Source organism: Salvelinus alpinus, chromosome 16, assembly GCF_045679555.1.
Source record: "Salvelinus alpinus chromosome 16, SLU_Salpinus.1, whole genome shotgun sequence".
Taxonomy (NCBI): Eukaryota; Metazoa; Chordata; class Actinopteri; order Salmoniformes; family Salmonidae; genus Salvelinus; species Salvelinus alpinus.
The window spans coordinates 28,551,507-28,570,080 of NC_092101.1; the positions used below are offsets into that span (position 1 = coordinate 28,551,507).

General features: G+C 43.7%; 1 protein-coding gene across 10 annotated transcripts in view; it reads right to left on the bottom strand.

Moving 5' to 3' along the window:
• LOC139541288 (palladin-like) overlaps positions 1-18,574 on the bottom strand; it is a 112,084-nt gene that overhangs the window by 9,104 nt on the left and 84,406 nt on the right. For 5 of the 10 annotated variants that reach the window (XM_071345764.1, XM_071345766.1, XM_071345762.1 and 2 more), the window contains 6 exons: positions 15,885-16,556; positions 14,542-14,683; positions 13,121-13,222; positions 12,370-12,408; positions 3,800-4,021; positions 3,232-3,381 (listed from right to left, as the gene is read on the bottom strand). In XM_071345764.1, the coding sequence (XP_071201865.1) occupies positions 3,232-3,381; positions 3,800-4,021; positions 12,370-12,408; positions 13,121-13,222; positions 14,542-14,683; positions 15,885-16,556 (1,327 nt within the window). The remainder of the gene's footprint in view (positions 1-3,231; positions 3,382-3,799; positions 4,022-12,369; positions 12,409-13,120; positions 13,223-14,541; positions 14,684-15,884; positions 16,557-18,574) is intronic. The other 5 variants (XM_071345768.1, XM_071345772.1, XM_071345765.1 and 2 more) reach the window with 4 other exon arrangements.

The following is an 18,574-nucleotide window of genomic DNA, read 5'->3' on the forward strand; positions in this document are numbered from 1 at the left end:
GTTTCTAAAACTGTTTGAATTATATCTGTGAGTAAAACAGAACTCATTTGGCAGCAAACTTCCAGACAGGAAGTGAAAAATCTGAAAACGAGGCTCTGTTTCAGGGCCTGCCTATTGAATTGCCTTATATTTATGGATATGCATGCACTGCATACGCCTTCCACTAGATGTCAACAGGCAGTGGAAGATGGAATGGGGTGTCTAGCTTGATCTGAGGTCGAACAAGAGCTTTTGGAATGACGTGTCCAGAATTTCCTTTCTCTACCTAGGCGCGGGAAGCACCTCCATATTGTCTTATGATAAGCGTTCGGTATACACGGCTAATATCTCTGGCTATGATTTTATTTGATACATGTGATAATAACATCGTAAAGAATGTTTTTTCAACCGAGTTTTATCAGATTATTTAACGTTTATTGGGACTTTTGGAGTTTTCCGTTCTCTGCCTCGAGAGAAATTGGGAACGTCATCAACATTGGCTAGCATTGTGGCACGAATTCGACAGGAGAAAAGGACATTCTAAAACCAAACAACGATTTATTCTTGACCAAGGACTCCTTGTACAAGATTCTGATGGAAGCTCAGCAAAAGTAAGAACAATTTATGATGTTATTTCTTTGTAAAATGTTGAGTCCTATTATCCGCCGTTTTGGCGGGCGCTGTCTCGCTATAACGTAAGCTGTTTGTTATGGTAAAGTTATTTTTAAAAATCTAACACGGTGGTTGCATTAAGAACCAGTGTATCTTTCATTTGCTGTCCAACATGTATTTTTTAGTAAAGTTTATGATGAGTTCTTTGGTCAGATTAGGTGAGTGTCCAAAATAGCTCCGGACATTCTGGTGAATCGATGCTACATATTCACAATGTATAACCACGGTTTGTAGCTCTAAATATGCACATTTTCGAACAAAACATAAGTGTATTGTATAACCTGATGTTATAAGACTGTCATCTGATGAAGTTGGTCAAGGTTAGTGATTAAATGTATATCTTTTGCTGGTTTTTGCGATCGCTACCTTTTGCTGCTAATAAATGCATTTGTGTGTTTGGCTATTGTGGTAAGCTAATATAATGCTATATTGTGTTTTCGCTGTAAAACTCTTTAAAAAATCGGAAATATTGGCTGGATTCACAAGATGTTTATCTTTCATTTGCTGTACACCATGTATTTTTCATAAATGTTTTATGATGAGTATTTAGTTATTTCACGTTGCTTTCTGTAATTATTCTGGCTGCTTTGGTGATATTTTTGATGGTAGCTGCAATGTAAAACTATGATTTATACCTCAAATATGCACATTTTCGAACAAAACATAAATTTATTGTATAACATGTTATAAGACTGTCATCTGATGAAGTTGTTTCTTGGTTAGTGACTAATTATATCGCTATTTGGTCGGTTTTGTGATAGCTACCTATGCGGTAGAAAAATTGTGAAAATATGCAGTTGAGTCTTTTGCTATTGTGGTTAGCTAATAGAAATACATATTGTGTTTTCGCTGTAAAACATTTTAAAAATCAGAAATGATGGCTGGATTCACAAGATGTTTATCTTTCATTTGCTGTATTGGACTTGTGATTTCATGAAAATTATATTATATGATATCCCTGTCGCGCTAGGCTATGCTAGTCAGCTTTTTTGATGAGGAGGATCCCGGATCCGGGAGAGAGAAGCGGTAGTTAAAGAACATGAGAACTTAATTCTCCTAACATAAACAAATCTAAATATATTTTATATTTGAGATTCTTCAAATAGCCACCCTTTGCCTTGATGACAGCTTTGCACACTCTTGGCAAACACCAAATTGAGACAAATAGATTCTGCAAAAATATCCTCCGTGTACAACGAAAAACACAAAATAATGCATACAGAGCAGAATGAAGCCGATACCCGCTAATGATCAGAATCCAGAAAAGAGCCGTTCAATTCTATAACCACTGAAAAGGAAGCGATTCCCAAACCTTCCATAACAAAGCCATCACTTACAGAGAGATTAACCTGGAGAAGAGTCCCCTAAGCAAGCTGGTCCTGGGGCTCTGTTCACAACACAAACAGACCCCACAGAGCCCCAGGACAGCAACAGAATTAGACCCAACCAAATCATGAGAAAACAAAAAGAGAATTACTTGACACACTGTAAAGAATGAACAAAAAAAAACAGAGCAAACTAGAATGCTATTTGGCTCTAAACAGAGAGTACACAGTGGCAGAATACCTGACCACTGGTACTGGCCCAAACTTAAGGAAAGCTTGACTATGTACAGACTCAGTGAGCATAGCCTTGCTATTGAGAAAGGCCGCCCTAGGCAGACCTGGCTCTAAAGAGAAGACAGGCTATGTGCACACTGCCCACAAAATGAGATGGAAACTGAGCTGCACTTCCTAACCTCCTGCCCAATGTATGACCATTTTAGAGAAACATATTTCCCTCAGATTACACAGATCCACAAAGAATTCGAAAACAAACCCAATTTTGATAAACTCCCATATCTATTGGGTGAAATACCACAGTGTGTCATCACAGCAGCAAGATGTGTGACCTGTTGCCACAAGAAAAGTGCAACCAGTGAAAAACAAACACCATTTTAAATACAACCCATATTTATGTTTATTTATTTCCCCTTTGTTGTGAGTGTAATGTTTACTGATAATTTTAGTTTATTATCTACTTCACTTGCTTTGGCAATGTTTCCCATGCCAATAGAGCCCTTGAATTGAATTAATTGAGAGAGAGAGAGCGGAGCAAGAGAGCGAGAGAGCGGTGAGAGGGAGCGAGAGAGAGAGTGGGAGAGACGTTTACTTGACGTTTATGACTGGTCATACTCAAACTCAACTAAACTCCATGTCAGAGAGGAAGTACAGTGAAGTACAGAGAAGTACAGTGTGTTAAAGTTGGCCAGTCTGTTGGAAAGGCAGCGGTACGTGAACTCTCGACCCTCATGGCTTTAGTGATTTCATGTCTCACTCGACGCCCGCTTCCCCAGCTGGCTGGAGACCTTTTTCTTCTCCACAGCTCCATTATTATAGAACTAATGACTGCTAACAGTACCAGCACCACTGACTGCCAAACGGATTGGTCCTGATAATGTGTATCCATAGATACAGTATGCCCCCTGTGTACAGCAGTTTGGTGTGAAACGACTTGGTGTGAACGTGTGTGCAGGGTTCTCTATATGGGGGTATGAGTCAGTCAGGTCCTCTGTGTGTTGGGTGGGTCAGGTGTTCTCACCTCAGGGTTACCAGCCATAATGGTGTAGTTGCCGTCATCGTCCAATGAGGCGGTGGCGGTGTGGAGGTTGCAGGTCCCGTCAGCGTCGCGGCTGATCCTGTAGTGTTCACTCCTCTTAGAGATCTGCTTCCCATCCTTAAACCAGTAGATCTATAGTGGACAGGATAGACACAACACAGAGTTACACAATGACCTATAGGAGTAGAGAGAAAAGAGAGTATATTATTATATTATACTATACTGCAATCCCCCCTCTATCGGTCCTCTCTTTTTCTCTCTGTTCCGTTCATTTGATGCCTGTCATCACCCAGCCATTACAGAAGCCCTATGAGCTAGGGATAGGCAGTGGTGGACTCACAGATGTTAGTACCCCAAGCCTGGCCCTTATAGCAACTCACTGTACATGTACCTCAACCTCCTACTAACAACACTACACATCCTCAACTCCCAATTATCAGAACAATACTGTATGTTGGTACATTAAACATTTACACCTTACAACAATACACCCTGAATAAAGTGACAGTAATATTGACATTAAGAACGGCTGATCTGTGTGACCTCTGACCTTTGGCTTGGGGTCTCCAATGACCTTGCAGGAGAAGGTGATGGGCATGCCCTCGAACACCTTGTAGTGTTTGAGCTTGCTGTCGAAGAAGGGCACCACCCCGGTGCCGGTGGCATCCTCGTCATGCTGCACATCGTCGTCAGACTCCTCCACTGGAGAGCGCTCCAGGCGGAACTCGATCTCACTAATCAGGCGCTGCTCGAAGCTGGACACCTTGTACTCCTGCAGAGCACACAGAGAGGAAGCAGGGTTAATGCTGGGCGATGGAGCTCAAAGAGCATCAACACAACTACAGGAAGAGACTGAAATCACAGAGGAACTGGATCACAGAAAAATCTGATGAACAAGAAGCACACTCCGCCACGAGCATTTTGTGTCACTCATGCATGAATTCATTGATTTATTCATTCTTTCATTCATTCAAGCACAATGAGTTAAGGAAATCCTTTTTCTCGCATCTACCCAGTTTCTCCCTATTCCCTCTCAACTCTCTCTATTCCTCCCCTCTTTCTGTCTATTCCTCTTGCTCTCTCAATTCCTCCTTCAATCTCAATCTCTCACCATCCTGGCTCGAGCTGTTGAGGCAGAAGCAACATCTGGAGAGTAGTGTGAATAGACTGACTGACTGACAGATAATTACATGCCCAAGACACAGCTGCAGGAGTCTGATATCTCTCTCTCTTCTTCTCTCTCTCTTCCTCTCTCTCTCCCGCCCTTAAATTCTTGTTATTGTTTTCTCAGTTTTTCGTTCACTCGCTCATGCATGTACACAAACAAGAGATATATAGGACATGTGACACGTAACACACACACAGCAACAGGTTCATCTCATAGTTATAATGACAGTGAAACATGTTCATATTAGTATCTCATGTCAGGGTGGTGTTGGGAACAAACTCATGCATGCTCCGCTATTTGATTAACATATCAAAAGTGACCAATTAACACACACTAAATGAATCAACATATACATTAAAGTCCCAGTGCATTTGAATTTCTTGTGTTTTATTTACATTTCCACACTATGAGGTTGTAATAATACTGTTACAGTTAATAAATAGACCAAAAAAAAAGAGGGTTCCAAACCTCTCTTCCAATAACAGCTAGTTTTCAGTCTTTGCCAAGAAGCTATTTTTGTTTCTATTTTAATTCATTTTGTACAATGTTAATAGAAAATCACAATAAGGTACTTAATTGTTCCCCAGAAATAACTTGATATTTAGATGAAAAACGCTGCATTGGACCTTTAAAAGTGCCAGACATGTACAGCGACAAAGCCTTGGACATGCTTACTCGGTTTTTCATGAAGAGCATTGGTCAGTAATTGTGTACAGTCAGCACTGGCTGAAGACTACAGCTGGTCAAAAGCTATGTAACCACCACAATGACCATAACAGAACCATGAATGAACCTGCTTAATCAGCTTTTTGTCAAATGTATATACACTACCGTTCAAAAGTTTGGGGTCACTTAGAAATGTCCTTGTTTTTGAAAGAAAAGCTAATTTTTTGTCCATTAAAATAACATCAAATTGATCAGAAATACAGTGTAGACATTGTTAATGTTGTAAATGAGTATTGTAGCATGAAACGGCAGATTTTTTAGTGGAATATCTACATAGGCGTACAGAGGCCCATTATCAGCAACCATCACTCCTGTGTTCCAATGGCACGTTGTGTTAGCTAATACAAGTTTATCATTTTAAAAGGCTAATTGATCATTATAAAACCCTTTTGCAATTATGTTAGCACAGCTGAAAACTGTTGTCCTGATTAAAGAAGCAATAAAACGGGCCTTCTTTAGACTAGTTGAGTATCTGGAGCATCAGCATTTGTGGGTTCGATTACAGGCTCAAAATGGCCAGAAACAAAGGCCTTTCTTCTGAAACTCATCAGTCTATTCTTGTTCTGAGAAATGAAGGCTATTCCATGTGAGAAATTGCCAAAAAACGGAAGATCTCGTACAACGCTGTGTACTACTCCCTTCACAGAACAGCGCAAACTGTCTCTAACCAGAATAGAAAGAGGAGTGGGAGGCCCCGGTGCACAACTGAGCAAGAGGACAAGTACATTAGAGTGTCTAGTTTGAGAAACAGACGCCTCACAAGTCCTCAACTGGCAGTTTCATTAAATAGTACCCGCAAAACACCAGTCTCAATGTCAACAGGGAAGAGGCAACTCCGGGATGCTGGCCCTCTAGGCAGAGTTCCTCTGTCCAGTGTTTGTGTTCTTTTGCCCATCTTAATCTTTTATTTTTATTGGCCAGTCTGAGATATGGCTTTTTCTTTGCAACTCTGCCTAGAAGGCCAGGCCAGTTTTATTGCTTCTTTAATCAGAACAACAGTTTTCAGCTGTGCTAACATAATTGCAAAAGGGTTTTATAATGATCAATTAGACTTTTAAAATGATAAACTTGGATTAGCTAACAATCAATCAATCAATCAATTTTATTTTATATAGCCCTTCGTACATCAGCTAATATCTCGAAGTGCTGTACAGACACCCAGCCTAAAACCCCAAACAGCTAGTAATGCAGGTGTAGAAGCACGGTGGCTAGGAAAAACTCCCTAGAAAGGCCAAAACCTAGGAAGAAACCTAGAGAGGAACCAGGCTATGAGGGGTGGCCAGTCCTCTTCTGGCTGTGCCGGGTGGAGATTATAACAGAACTATGCCAAGATGTTCAAAAATGTTCATAAGTGACAAGCATGGTCAAATAATAATCAGGAATAAATCTCAGTTGGCTTTTCATAGCCGATCATTAAGAGTTGAAAACAGCAGGTCTGGGACAGGTAGGGGTTCCATAACCGCAGGCAGAACAGTTGAAACTGGAATAGCAGCAAGGCCAGGCGGACTGGGGACAGCAAGGTGTCACCACGGCCGGTAGTCCCGACGTATGGTCCTAGGGCTCAGGTCCTCCGAGAGAAAGAAAGAGAGAAGGAGAAAATTAGAGAGCGCCAAGATTTTCAAAATGTTCATAAATGACAAGCATGGTCAAATAATAATCAGGAATAAATCTCAGTTGGCTTTTCATAGCCGATCATTAAGAGTTGAAAACAGCAGGTCTGGGACAGGTAGGGGTTCCGTAACCGCAGGCAGAACAGTTGAAACTGGAATAGCAGCAAGGCCAGGCGGACTGGGGACAGCAAGGTGTCATCATGCCCGGTAGTCCTGACGTATGGTCCTAGGGCTCAGGTTCTCAGAGAGAAAGAGAGAACGAGAGAATTAGAGAGAGCATACTTAAATTCACACAGGACACTGGATAAGACAGGAGACGTACTCCAGGTAACCAACTGACCCTAGCCCCCCGACACATAAACTACTGCAGCATAAATACTGGAGGCTGAGACAGGAGCGGTCAGGAGACACTGTGGCCCCATCCGAAGAAACCCCCGGACAGGGCCAAACAGGAAGGATATAACCCCACCCACTTTGCCAAAGCACAGCCCCCGCACCACTAGAGGGAAATCCTCAACCACCAACATTACAAACCTGAGACAAGGCCGAGTATAACCCACAAAGGTCTCCACCACAGCACAAACCAAGGGGGGGCGCCAACCCAGACAGGAAGATCACGTCAGTAACTCAACCCACTCAAGTGACGCACCCCTCCTAGGGACGGCATGAAAGAGCACCAGCAAGCCAGTGACTCAGCCCCTGTAACAGGGTTAGAGGCAGAGAATCCCAGTGGAGAGAGGGGAACCGGCCTGGCAGAGACAGCAAGGGCGGTTCGTTGCTCCAGAGCCTTTCCGTTCACCTTCACACTCCTGGGCCAGACTACACTCAATCATATGACCTACTGAAGAGATAAGTCTTCAGTAAAGACTTAAAGGTTGAGACCGAGTCTGCGTCTCTCACATGGGTAGGCAGACTGTTCCATAAAAATGGAGATCTATAGGAGAAAGCCCTGCCTCCCGCTGTTTTCTTAGAAATTCTAGGGACAATTAGGAGGCCTGCGTCTTGTGACCGTAGCGTACGTATTGGTATGTACGGCAGGACCAACTCGGAAAGATAGGTAGGAGCAAGCCCATGTAACGCTTTATAGGTTAACAGTAAAACCTTGAAATCAGCCCTTGCCTTAACAGGAAGCCAGTGTAGGGAAGCTAGCACTGGAGTAATATGATCAAATTTCTTGGTTCTAGTCAGGATTCTAGCAGCCGTATTTAGCACTAACTGAAGTTTATTTAGTGCTTTATCCGGGTAGCCGGAAAGTAGAGCATTGCAGTAGTCTAACCTAGAAGTAACAAATGCATGGTTTAATTTTTCTGCATCATTTTTGGACAGAAAATTTCTGATTTTTGCAATGTTACGTAGATGGAAAAAAGCTGTCCTTGAAACAGTCTTGATATGTTCGTCAAAAGAGAGATCAGGGTCAAGAGTAACGCCGAGGTCCTTCACAGTTTTATTTGAGACGACTTTACAACCATCAAGATGAATTGTCAGATTTAACAGAAGATCTCTTTGTTTCTTGGGACCTAGAACAAGCATCTCTGTTTTGTCCGAGTTTAAAAGTAGAAAGTTGTCAGCCATCCACTTCCTTATGTCTGAAACACAGGCTTCTAGCGAGGGCAATTTTGGGGCTTCACCATGTTTCATTGAAATGTACAGCTGTGTGTCATCCGCATAGCAGTGAAAGTTAACATTATGTTTTCGAATAACATCCCCAAGAGGTAAAATATATAGTGAAAACAATAGTGGTCCTAAAACGGAACCTTGAGGAACACCGAAATGTACAGTTGATTTGTCAGAGGACAGACCATTCACAGAGACAAACTGATATCTTTCCGACAGGTAAGATCTAAACCAGGCCAGAACTTGTCCGTGTAGACCAATTTGGGTTTCCAGTCTCTCCAAAAGAATATGGTGATCGATGGTGTCAAAGGCAGCACTAAGGTCTAGTAGCACGAGGACAGATGCAGAGCCTCGGTCTGACGCCATTAAAAGGTCATTTACCACCTTCACAAGTGCAGTCTCAGTGCTATGATGGGGTCTAAAACCAGACTGAAGCATTTCGTATACATTGTTTGTCTTCAGAAAGGCAGTGAGTTGCTGCGCAACAGCTTTTTCTAAAATTTTCGATATAGGCCGATAGTTTTTTATATTTTCCGGGTCAAGGTTTGGCTTTTTCAAGAGAGGCTTTATCACTGCCACTTTTAGTGAGTTTGGTACACATCCGGTGGATAGAGAGCTGTTTATTATGTTCAACATAGGAGGGCCAAGCACAGGAAGCAGCTCCTTCAGCAGTTTAGTAGGAATAGGATCCAGTATGCAGCTTGAAGGTTTAGAGGCCATGATTATTTTCATCATTGTGTCAAGAGATATAGTACTAAAACACTTAAGTGTCTCTCCCGATCCCAGGCCCTCGCAGAGCTGTGCAGATCCAGGACAGCTAAGCCCTGGAGGAATACGCAGATTCAAAGAGGAGTCCGTAATTTGCTTTCTAATGGTCATGATCTTTTCCTCAAAGAAGTTCATGAATTTATTACTGCTGAAGTGAAAGCCATCCTCTCTTGGGGAATGCTGCTTTTTAGTTAGTTTCGCAACAGTATCAAAAAGAAATTTTGGATTGTTCTTATTTTCCTCGATTAAGTTGGAAAAGTAGGATGATCGAGCAGCAGTGAGGGCTCTTCGGTACTGCACGGTACTGTCTTTCCAAGCTAGTCGGAAGACTTCCAGTTTGGTGTGGCGCCATTTCCGTTCCAATTTCCTGGAAGCTTGCTTCAAAGCATTTTCTGTATACCAGGGAGCTAGTTTCTTATGACAAATGTTTTTCGTTTTTAGGGGTGCAACTGCATCTAGGGTATTGCGCAAGGTTAAATTGAGTTCCTCAGTTAGGTGGTTAACTGATTTTTGTCCTCTGATGTCCTTGGGTAGGCAGAAGGAGTCTGGAAGGGCATCAAGGAATTTTTGTGTTGTCTGAGAATTTATAGCACGACTTTTGATGCTCCTTGGTTGGGGTCTGAGCAGATTATTTGTTGCGATTGCAAACGTAATAAAATGGTGGTCCGATAGTCCAGGATTATGTGGAAAAACATTAAGATCTACAACATTTATTCCATGGGACAAAACTAGGTCCAGAGTATGACTGTGGCAGTGAGTAGGTCCAGAGACATGTTGGACAAAACCCACTGAGTCGATGATGGCTCCGAAAGACTTTTGGAGTGGGTCTGTGGACTTCTCCATGTGAATATTAAAATCACCAAAAATTAGAATATGATCTGCTATGACTACAAGGTCTGATAGGAATTCAGGAAACTCAGAGAGGAACGCTGTATATGGCCCAGGAGGCCTGTAAACAGTAGCTATAAAAAGTGATTGAGTAGGCTGCATAGATTTCATGACTAGAAGCTCAAAAGACGAAAACGCCATTTTTTTTTTTGTAAATTGAAATTTGCTATCGTAAATGTTAGCAACACCTCCACCTTTGCGGGATGCACGGGGGATATGGTCACTAGTGTAACCAGGAGGTGAGGCCTCATTTAACACAGTAAATTCATCAGGCTTAAGCCATGTTTCAGTCAGGCCAATCACATCAAGATTATGATCAGTGATTAGTTTATTGACTATGACTGCCTTTGAAGTGAGGGATCTAACATTAAGTAACCCTATTTTGAGATGTGAGGTATCACGATCTCTTTCAATAATGGCAGGAATGGAGGAGGTCTTTATCCTAATAAGATTGCTAAGGCGAACACCGCCATGTTTAGTTTTGCCCAACCTAGGTCGAGGCACAGACACAGTCTCAATGGGTATGGCTGAGCTGACTACACTGACTGTGCTATTGGCAGACTCCACTAAGCTGGCAGGTTGGCTAACAGCCTGCTGCCTGGCCTGCACCCTATTTCATTGTGGGGCTAGAGGAGTTAGAGCCCTATCTATATTGGTAGATAAGACGAGAGCACCCGTCCAGCTAGGATGGAGTCCGTCACTCCTCAGCAGGTCAGGCTTGGTCCTGTTTGTGGGTGAGTCCCAGAAAGAGGGCCAATTATCTACAAATTCTATCTTTTGGGAGGGGCAGAAAACAGTTTTCAACCAGCGATTGAGTGCTGAGACTCTGCTGTAGAGCTCGTCACTCCCCCTAACTGGGAGGGGGCCAGAGACAATTACTCGATGCCGACACATCTTTCTAGCTGATTTACACGCTGAAGCTATGTTGCACTTGGTGACCTCTGACTGTTTCATCCTAACATCGTTGGTGCCGACGTGGATAACAATATCTCTATACTCTCTACACTCGCCAGATTTAGCTTTAGCCAGCACCATCTTTAGATTAGCCTTAACGTCGGTAGCCCTGCCCCCTGGTAAACAGTGTATGATCGCTGGGTGATTCGCTTTAAGTCTAATACTGCGGGTAATGGAGTCGCCAATGACTAGGGTTTTCAATTTGTCAGAGCTAATGGTGGGAGCCTTCGGCATCTCAGACCCCGTAACGGGAGGAGTAGAGACAAGAGAAAACTCAGACTCAGACTCCGACTCGCTACATAATGGGGAGAACCGGTTGAAAGTTTCTGTCGGCTGAATGAGCGACACCGGTTGAGCATTCCAACAGCATTTCCCTCCAGAAGCCATGAGAAAGTTGTCCGGCTGCGGGGACTGTGCGGGGGGATTTATACTAACGTTACTATCTGTACTTACTGGTGGCACAGACGCTGTTTCTTCCTTTCCTACACTGAAATTACCCTTGCCTAACGATTGCGTCTGAAGCTGGGCTTGTAGCACAGCTATTCTCGCCGTAAGGCGATCGTTCTCCTGTATATTATGAGTACAGCGACTGCAATTAAAAGACATCATGTTAATGTTAGTACTTAGCTTCGGCTGTTGAAGGTGTTGACGAACCATGTCCAGATAAAGCGTCCGGAGTGAAAAAGTTGAATGAGGGAAAAAAGTTGCGATGGAAAAACTAAAAATATAAACGGTAATTAAAAACAAAACAAAAAAACGTAAAGTTGTCAGCTAGCAAAGTAAAGTAAAGTTGGCAGCAAAACGCACAGCAACACGTCTGCAGACTATTATTAATGCCAAATAATACAGTCAGTCCACCCTCAAAACACTAGCTTACACAACGTGCCATTGGAACACAGGAATGATGGTTGCTGATAATGGGCCTATGTAGATATTCCATTGACACGATCATTCACAGTGATCCCACTGTCCAGTAGATGATGCCCTTGTGTCCTTCCTTCCAGGAACGCAGAACAGTTGAAGCAGCTAACAAATAGTCATTTACAACATTAACAATGTTTACACTGTATTTCTGATCAATTTTATGTTATTTTAATGGACAAAGAACTTGCTTTTCTTTCAAAAGAACTTGCTTTTCTTTCAAAAACAAGGACATTTCTAAGTGACCCCAAACTTTTGAACGGTAGTGTATGTCTTAGTTATCCTTATCAGTTCATTCCCAGGTTTCAAGGTCGGATCCTGCTACAGTCAGAGGGTGTGTGAACACATCTAATATCATTATTATCAGTGTGGCTTTGTTGAATGGCTTAAGATTGGGGAGTGACCACACACAGTGAGTCAGGAAACAAGAGGCAGAGAAGAGAAGGAAGGAGAGAAAGAGGCTTGAATAACCTTTTGAGGGACAGATTCTATATCAGATGAACTGGAATCCTGTGAAGAGATTAAAGAACAGAGGTGTGGTCTCTGTGTTACTGTATGATGTCATGTCCGGAGGTCACACCGCACACCAAAAGATGTGTGTAATTACCTGCATTCACACTAAAGAGTGTGTAACAGCACGATCAGTCTTATACATTATATTAACATTATGACTGTAACTACCATTTCAACAAAACACACACATTTCCATATAATTTGCTCTGAATTGGAACGTGCAATTGTGGCTTTTATTCTCAGGCCTCAGGCAGAGTAGTGGCCAGACAAATCTGTATCAGACAGGAACCAGGTTCAGTCCCATCGGCCTCCAGGCAGCCAGAGCCCAACATCACTACAGGATAGCAGCACAGAACAGCCTGACCTAAAGACCACCACCACTGTCTGCAGCTTTGAGAGGACAAACCCTGTGCGGCTCACTTCTAGAGTCTGTTTACTTTGCAGTGAGACTTGGCTTTAGTCAATGAAACAAATCTGTGTGTGTTCTGTACTGAGGTTTTGTGTTTAGTAAATCTTTAAGACTAAATTTGTAAGTTAATATTTCCAGTTATAGCCTGTATTTTACACTTCATCACATTGGTGTGTGACTGCAAACTATGACTGAATGTGTAGCTGAATATGGGCCATACACATGCAATAATACAGTGAACTAAGGTGTAGCACACAGATGGTCTTCCTTGGCCTGCCTACAGTAGCAGCAGCAGCGTACCTGTGTGACTGGCTCCTCATCCTGCTGCTGTGTGTTTAGTACTGTGGCTGCGTTGTCTGCCCCCAGCAGCCTGCGAGCCATCTTCTCCTCATAGGTTAACCTCTGGAAGCACCGGTTAATGGGTCAGCCGAGGTTAGTGTGTCAGTCGCAACAGCAACACACACTCATTACAAATATTAAGACATGGTCTTCTTGAGATAAATGGTTGTTAATGAAACTATTAACACTGTGAAATGGATGACATGGGAAAAAAAAATTTGTCCGCTCAACTTCAAAAATATATTTTGAACTCAAAAATGTCTGTGGTCATATCTGTGGTATAGTTACGCTCTGTAGTATGTATGTCTGTGGTCATATCTGTAGTATAGTTACGCTATGTAGTATGTATGACTGTGGTCATATATGTGGTATAGTTACGCTATGTAGTATGTATGCCTGTGGTCATATATGTGGTATAGTTACGCTATGTAGTATGTATGCCTGTGGTCATATATGTGGTATAGTTACGCTATGTAGTATGTATGTCTGTGGTCATATCTGTAGTATAGTTACGGTATGTAGTATGTATGTCTGTGGTCATATATGTGGTATAGTTACGCTATGTAGTATGTATGCCTGTGGTCATATATGTGGTATAGTTACGCTATGTAGTATGTATGTCTGTGGTCATATCTGTAGTATAGTTACGCTATGTAGTATGTATGTCTGTGGTCATATATGTGGTATAGTTACGCTATGTAGTATGTATGCCTGTGGTATAGTTACGCTATGTAGTATGTATGTCTGTGGTCATATCTGTGGTATAGTTACGCTCTGTAGTATGTATGTCTGTGGTCATATCTGTGGTATAGTTACGCTCTGTAGTATGTATGTCTGTGGTCATATCTGTGGTATAGTTACGCTATGTAGTATATATGTCTGTGGTCATATCTGTGGTATAGTTACGCTCTGTAGTATGTATGTCTGTGGTCATATCTGTGGTATAGTTACGCTATGTAGTATGTATGTCTGTGGTCATATCTGTGGTATAGTTACGCTATGTAGTATGTATGTCTGTGGTCATATCTGTGGTATAGTTACGCTCTGTAGTATGTATGTCTGTGGTCATATCTGTGGTATAGTTACGCTATGTAGTATATATGTCTGTGGTCATATCTGTGGTATAGTTACGCTCTGTAGTATGTATGTCTGTGGTCATATCTGTGGTATAGTTACGCTATGTAGTATGTATGTCTGTGATCATATCTTTGGTATAGTTACGCTATGTAGTATGTATGAATGGTTGGAAATGAAATAGGATTGACATTTGACTTGGAGTGCTTGTATTAATGAATGTTACAAAACAGCTTCATTCCCTAGTTACCTACAAACACACAGTCATCTACAGTGTTGTGGAGGCACTCTGTAACACACACACACACCTGTTGTCCGTTGCTCATGCGCTCCTCCTTGAATCGTAGCTTCCTCTCCAGGTCCTGAATGACAGCATCCTTGGTTCCCTGGATGTCAGAGTCTGAGGCCAGGCGTGGGGTTCCTCTGGACTGCTTCCGGGGAAAAGCACTGCTGACAGAACACAACAACAGACCAGGGGATTAGAACATGGCACCCCAGACCTTTAAACCGACTTTACTCAATAGCAGCTGCTGTGTCGTTCTACAGTAGATCATGATATATCATCTGTTGTTTGTGTGTGTGTTGGACTGACTGTGATTTATTTGAACCTGTGATAGTCAGAATAAGCCCCTTCTCTTTCTCCTCTCACGTTCCCTCTCTCTCTCTTATCTGTCCAACTCAAGCATTCTACACAGGGTCCTCTTATCTCTCTCCCCTGCTGCAGGAATGCCATGGTGAGGGGGAAAAACGGACAGAGGAAAGGGCTTGATGAAAAAGAGGGGGGGGGGGGGGGGGGGTGGAATGGCCTTGTAGGAGGGTAGGAGGAGAGTGTGTTTGACAGCAGAGTATAGTGGATGTTTTCTGCAGCCAGCCAGCCAGGCATCATCAGACAAATCAGAGTCAGGATTATATACACAACACCAGATCTCTATCAGTTAACTAAACATAAACATGACCAAGCTCACTCTGGGTGCATCCGCCTCATAGTCAGGACTGGCCTGAGATGGGGGGGGGCTTTTTTGATTTGAGAAATATGATTGATGTTTTGGAAAATTCCCAAAAAGGTGCCATCTAGAACCCGAAAAGAACCCTTTTGGGTTCCATGTAGAACCCTTTCCACAGAGGGTCCTACATGGAACCCAAAAGACTTCTACCTGGAACCAAAAAGGGTTCTCCTATGGGAACACCTGCAGTACCCTTTTGGAGTGCAGCAGTGTGAGTTGAAATCTCAGCTATGCATAAACCCTTCAAATATCTGTTTATTTGGCTTTGACTTTGTCACTCCCTTCACACAAGTCATTGTGTATATTTTCCATATGGGAAGACGGTGCTCTCTGAGCTGAGGTTGAGTGTATGTCTGTAATAGCCCTGGTCTCTGTGCTGTAAACATGCTGTATAAGAATGTAAACACGTCATCTTCCATCTAGCAGCAGACCTCCAACCTCCAGCTGCTGCTAGGCGGCAGGCTGTCCTGATGGGGTTGGAGGGAGAGGGAGAGCCAGCCTGGCTCCACAGAGACAGACCTGCTACAGGCTGTCACTCACTGACTGATATGCACACATTACACTACCATTTGACTGGAGAATGAAAGGGTCTGAAAGTATAGGGTACTGCCCCACAGAGTGTGCACAGTCAGTGTATAGATACTCACATAGTCCCGTTCCCTTTAGGCAGGCCCAGGGCGTTGAAGGATGGGCTAGTGGGTGTGGCTGGAAGGACAGAGGCCAGGAAGCCAGCAGGTGATTGGGGCATGGAGGTGAAGGGGGAGGAGCTGTTGGAGTGGGCGAGGGAGTAGGGGGGAGCCGAAGAGACAGGTGGAGGAGGGGGAGGAGGGGGTGGAGGGAAGTCTTTGGCAGGGCCTGACAAGGATGAAATGCTGCTACTAAGGAAGGGAGGAGGTGGAGGTGGGAAGGAGGGAGAGGAAGGGGACTGAGACTCAATGCTGCCGCTCTTACTGAAGGGAGGCAGGACAACCCTGGTGAAGGGTTTTTGTGAGGTGGGTGGGGAGAGGGGTGAGGGCAGGCTGGAACCAGAGGACCCCGAGGACTGGGTGACATAGCCCCCCATAGGGCCAGTCCCCCCAGGGCTCTGGGCAGCAATGAACTGCTTTGGCCGGGCGTAGTTGAAGGTGCTGGTCTGCATGGCGCTGCTCTCCAGCTCCTGGAAGGAGGGAGGAGGGGGAAGAGAAGGAGAGGGCACTTCCTGGGGCTGCTGTGGCAGAGGCGGGACTTCCTGCTCTTGCTCCTGATGTTGGATCCAATTGGCTGCTTCCTGCTGTTCCAATATAATCTGATCCTGCAGCTGCTTCAACTGTTCTGCGTTCCTGGAAGGAAGGACACAAGGGCATCATCTACTGGACAGTGGGATCACTGTGAATGATCGTGTCAAACAGTTTAAAAAAATTCAACAAAATGGACAAAGTTCAAACAAGCTTGTCAGCTAAGTGAACGCAGGAACACACACACACACACACACACACACACACACACACACACACACACACACACACACACACACACACACACACACACACACACACACACACACACACACACACACATACCATAAAGTTTGGACCAATGGAATTCATACAGTAAAGGCCTAGACTCCATACTGTATATCCTCCATACTGTGTCAGAGTCAGTAGAAATGTAGAAATCCCCAGAGAGCCAGGCAGCAGTAGTTCCCTCCCCCAGGTCACCAATCAGCACATAGGACACATACCCGCTAACACACTACATCCTCTCAACCCCACTAAAATGCTGGACAGGATGAGTTAACACTGCTACAAGGTTTCAGACACGTTGTAGAAATGTTATGAAAGCATGCGGCTGTCATCCATTTTCCCGTGACTGACACAATACCCCGTTCCCCGTCTCTCTCTGGTTACGCAAATTACATAGACAATTGTGATTGGCAATTTAACAATCATAGAGAATGAGCATCCCAGTCATGCTGAGACATTGCTCTAAAGTTACAGGCTGTTACTGTGAGTAGTTGAAAACCACACACATAGTTGTGGGGATGACATCAGCACTGGACCGTCCAGGGTTCCTCGATCAGGAATTACGTTTTTTCACCAGCCTGGAATTGATAGCTTGTCAGGCCTGAGGTTAAAGGGTTCAGGGGGACCGTGGGGTGTGGTTAATTCAGCTAGCCATCCGAGCTACCATCTGTGTGTGTGTGTGTGTGTGTGTATATGTGTGTGTGTTGTGTAAAGTGCTGATTAGTGGGGAGGAAACCACTGCACAGGGTGCAGGGACTGATAGCTCCAGAAAGACTTGTTAAAAGGCCAGCCTGTCAACAGCCACATCAAACAATAAAAAAATTAAAAAGGAGACCGGAGTACGAAATGTGAGGAAGTTTTGCCAATGTTGTCTTCCATTATGACAAACGCTCAACAGTGTGATGACCTCTGCGGGGTCAAGGACAAGACTAGACATGGTCATAAAATACGTGATAATAACATTGTAATAATAACATTGTAATTTCGGTACAGACATACCGAGACAAGTACTGTACTAGGGACAAGGTGTGGCAGCTCACATCTCTTAAAGGGAAATGTGATGAAACAACAAAAACAAACACGTCTCTGTCGCATCTTGTTCTCAGGCAGGGTGAGTCCTAATGATGGAGTATTGTATTCTGTCACAGAGGTATGGCTGAATGAGGATTTCACACACTGAGCCCTACACTGTCTACTCACAGTACACTCATCATTTCTGTCCCGGCCTGGTCTGGGATCAGTGGATGGGGAAGCTAAGACTTTCAGGAGGTTACTGATCCTACTGATTTCCTGTAATTCTACACATTTTTCCACATGGGGCGTAGCGAAATTGTTGCCGTTTTAAAGGCTCAGTGCAGTCAAACTCACCTCTCAGTTTATTAGGTACACCACCCTGTTCACGAAAATGGATCGTTCCTACAGACAATGAGTCACCTGGCCGTGGCTTGCTATATAAAGCAGGCAGACAGGCATTGAGGCATTCAGTTACTGTTCCATTAAAATGTTAGAAATGGGCAAAATGAGTGACGTACGTGAGGTGCCAGGAGTGCCAGATCCACTATCTCAGAAACGGCTGTCCTCCTGGGCTTTTCACGCACTACAGTGACTAGGGTTTACCGAGAACGGTGCAACAAACAAAAAAACATCCAGTCAGAGGCAGTCCTGTGGGAGAAAACAGCTCATTGATGAGAGAGGTTGAAGGAGAATGAAAAGAATCATGCACAAACAGACAAATAATGGCGTAGTACAACAGTGGTGTGCAGAATGACATCTCGGAATGCACAACTCGTGGGTCCTTGTCATGGATGGGCTATTGCAGCAGATGACCACACCAG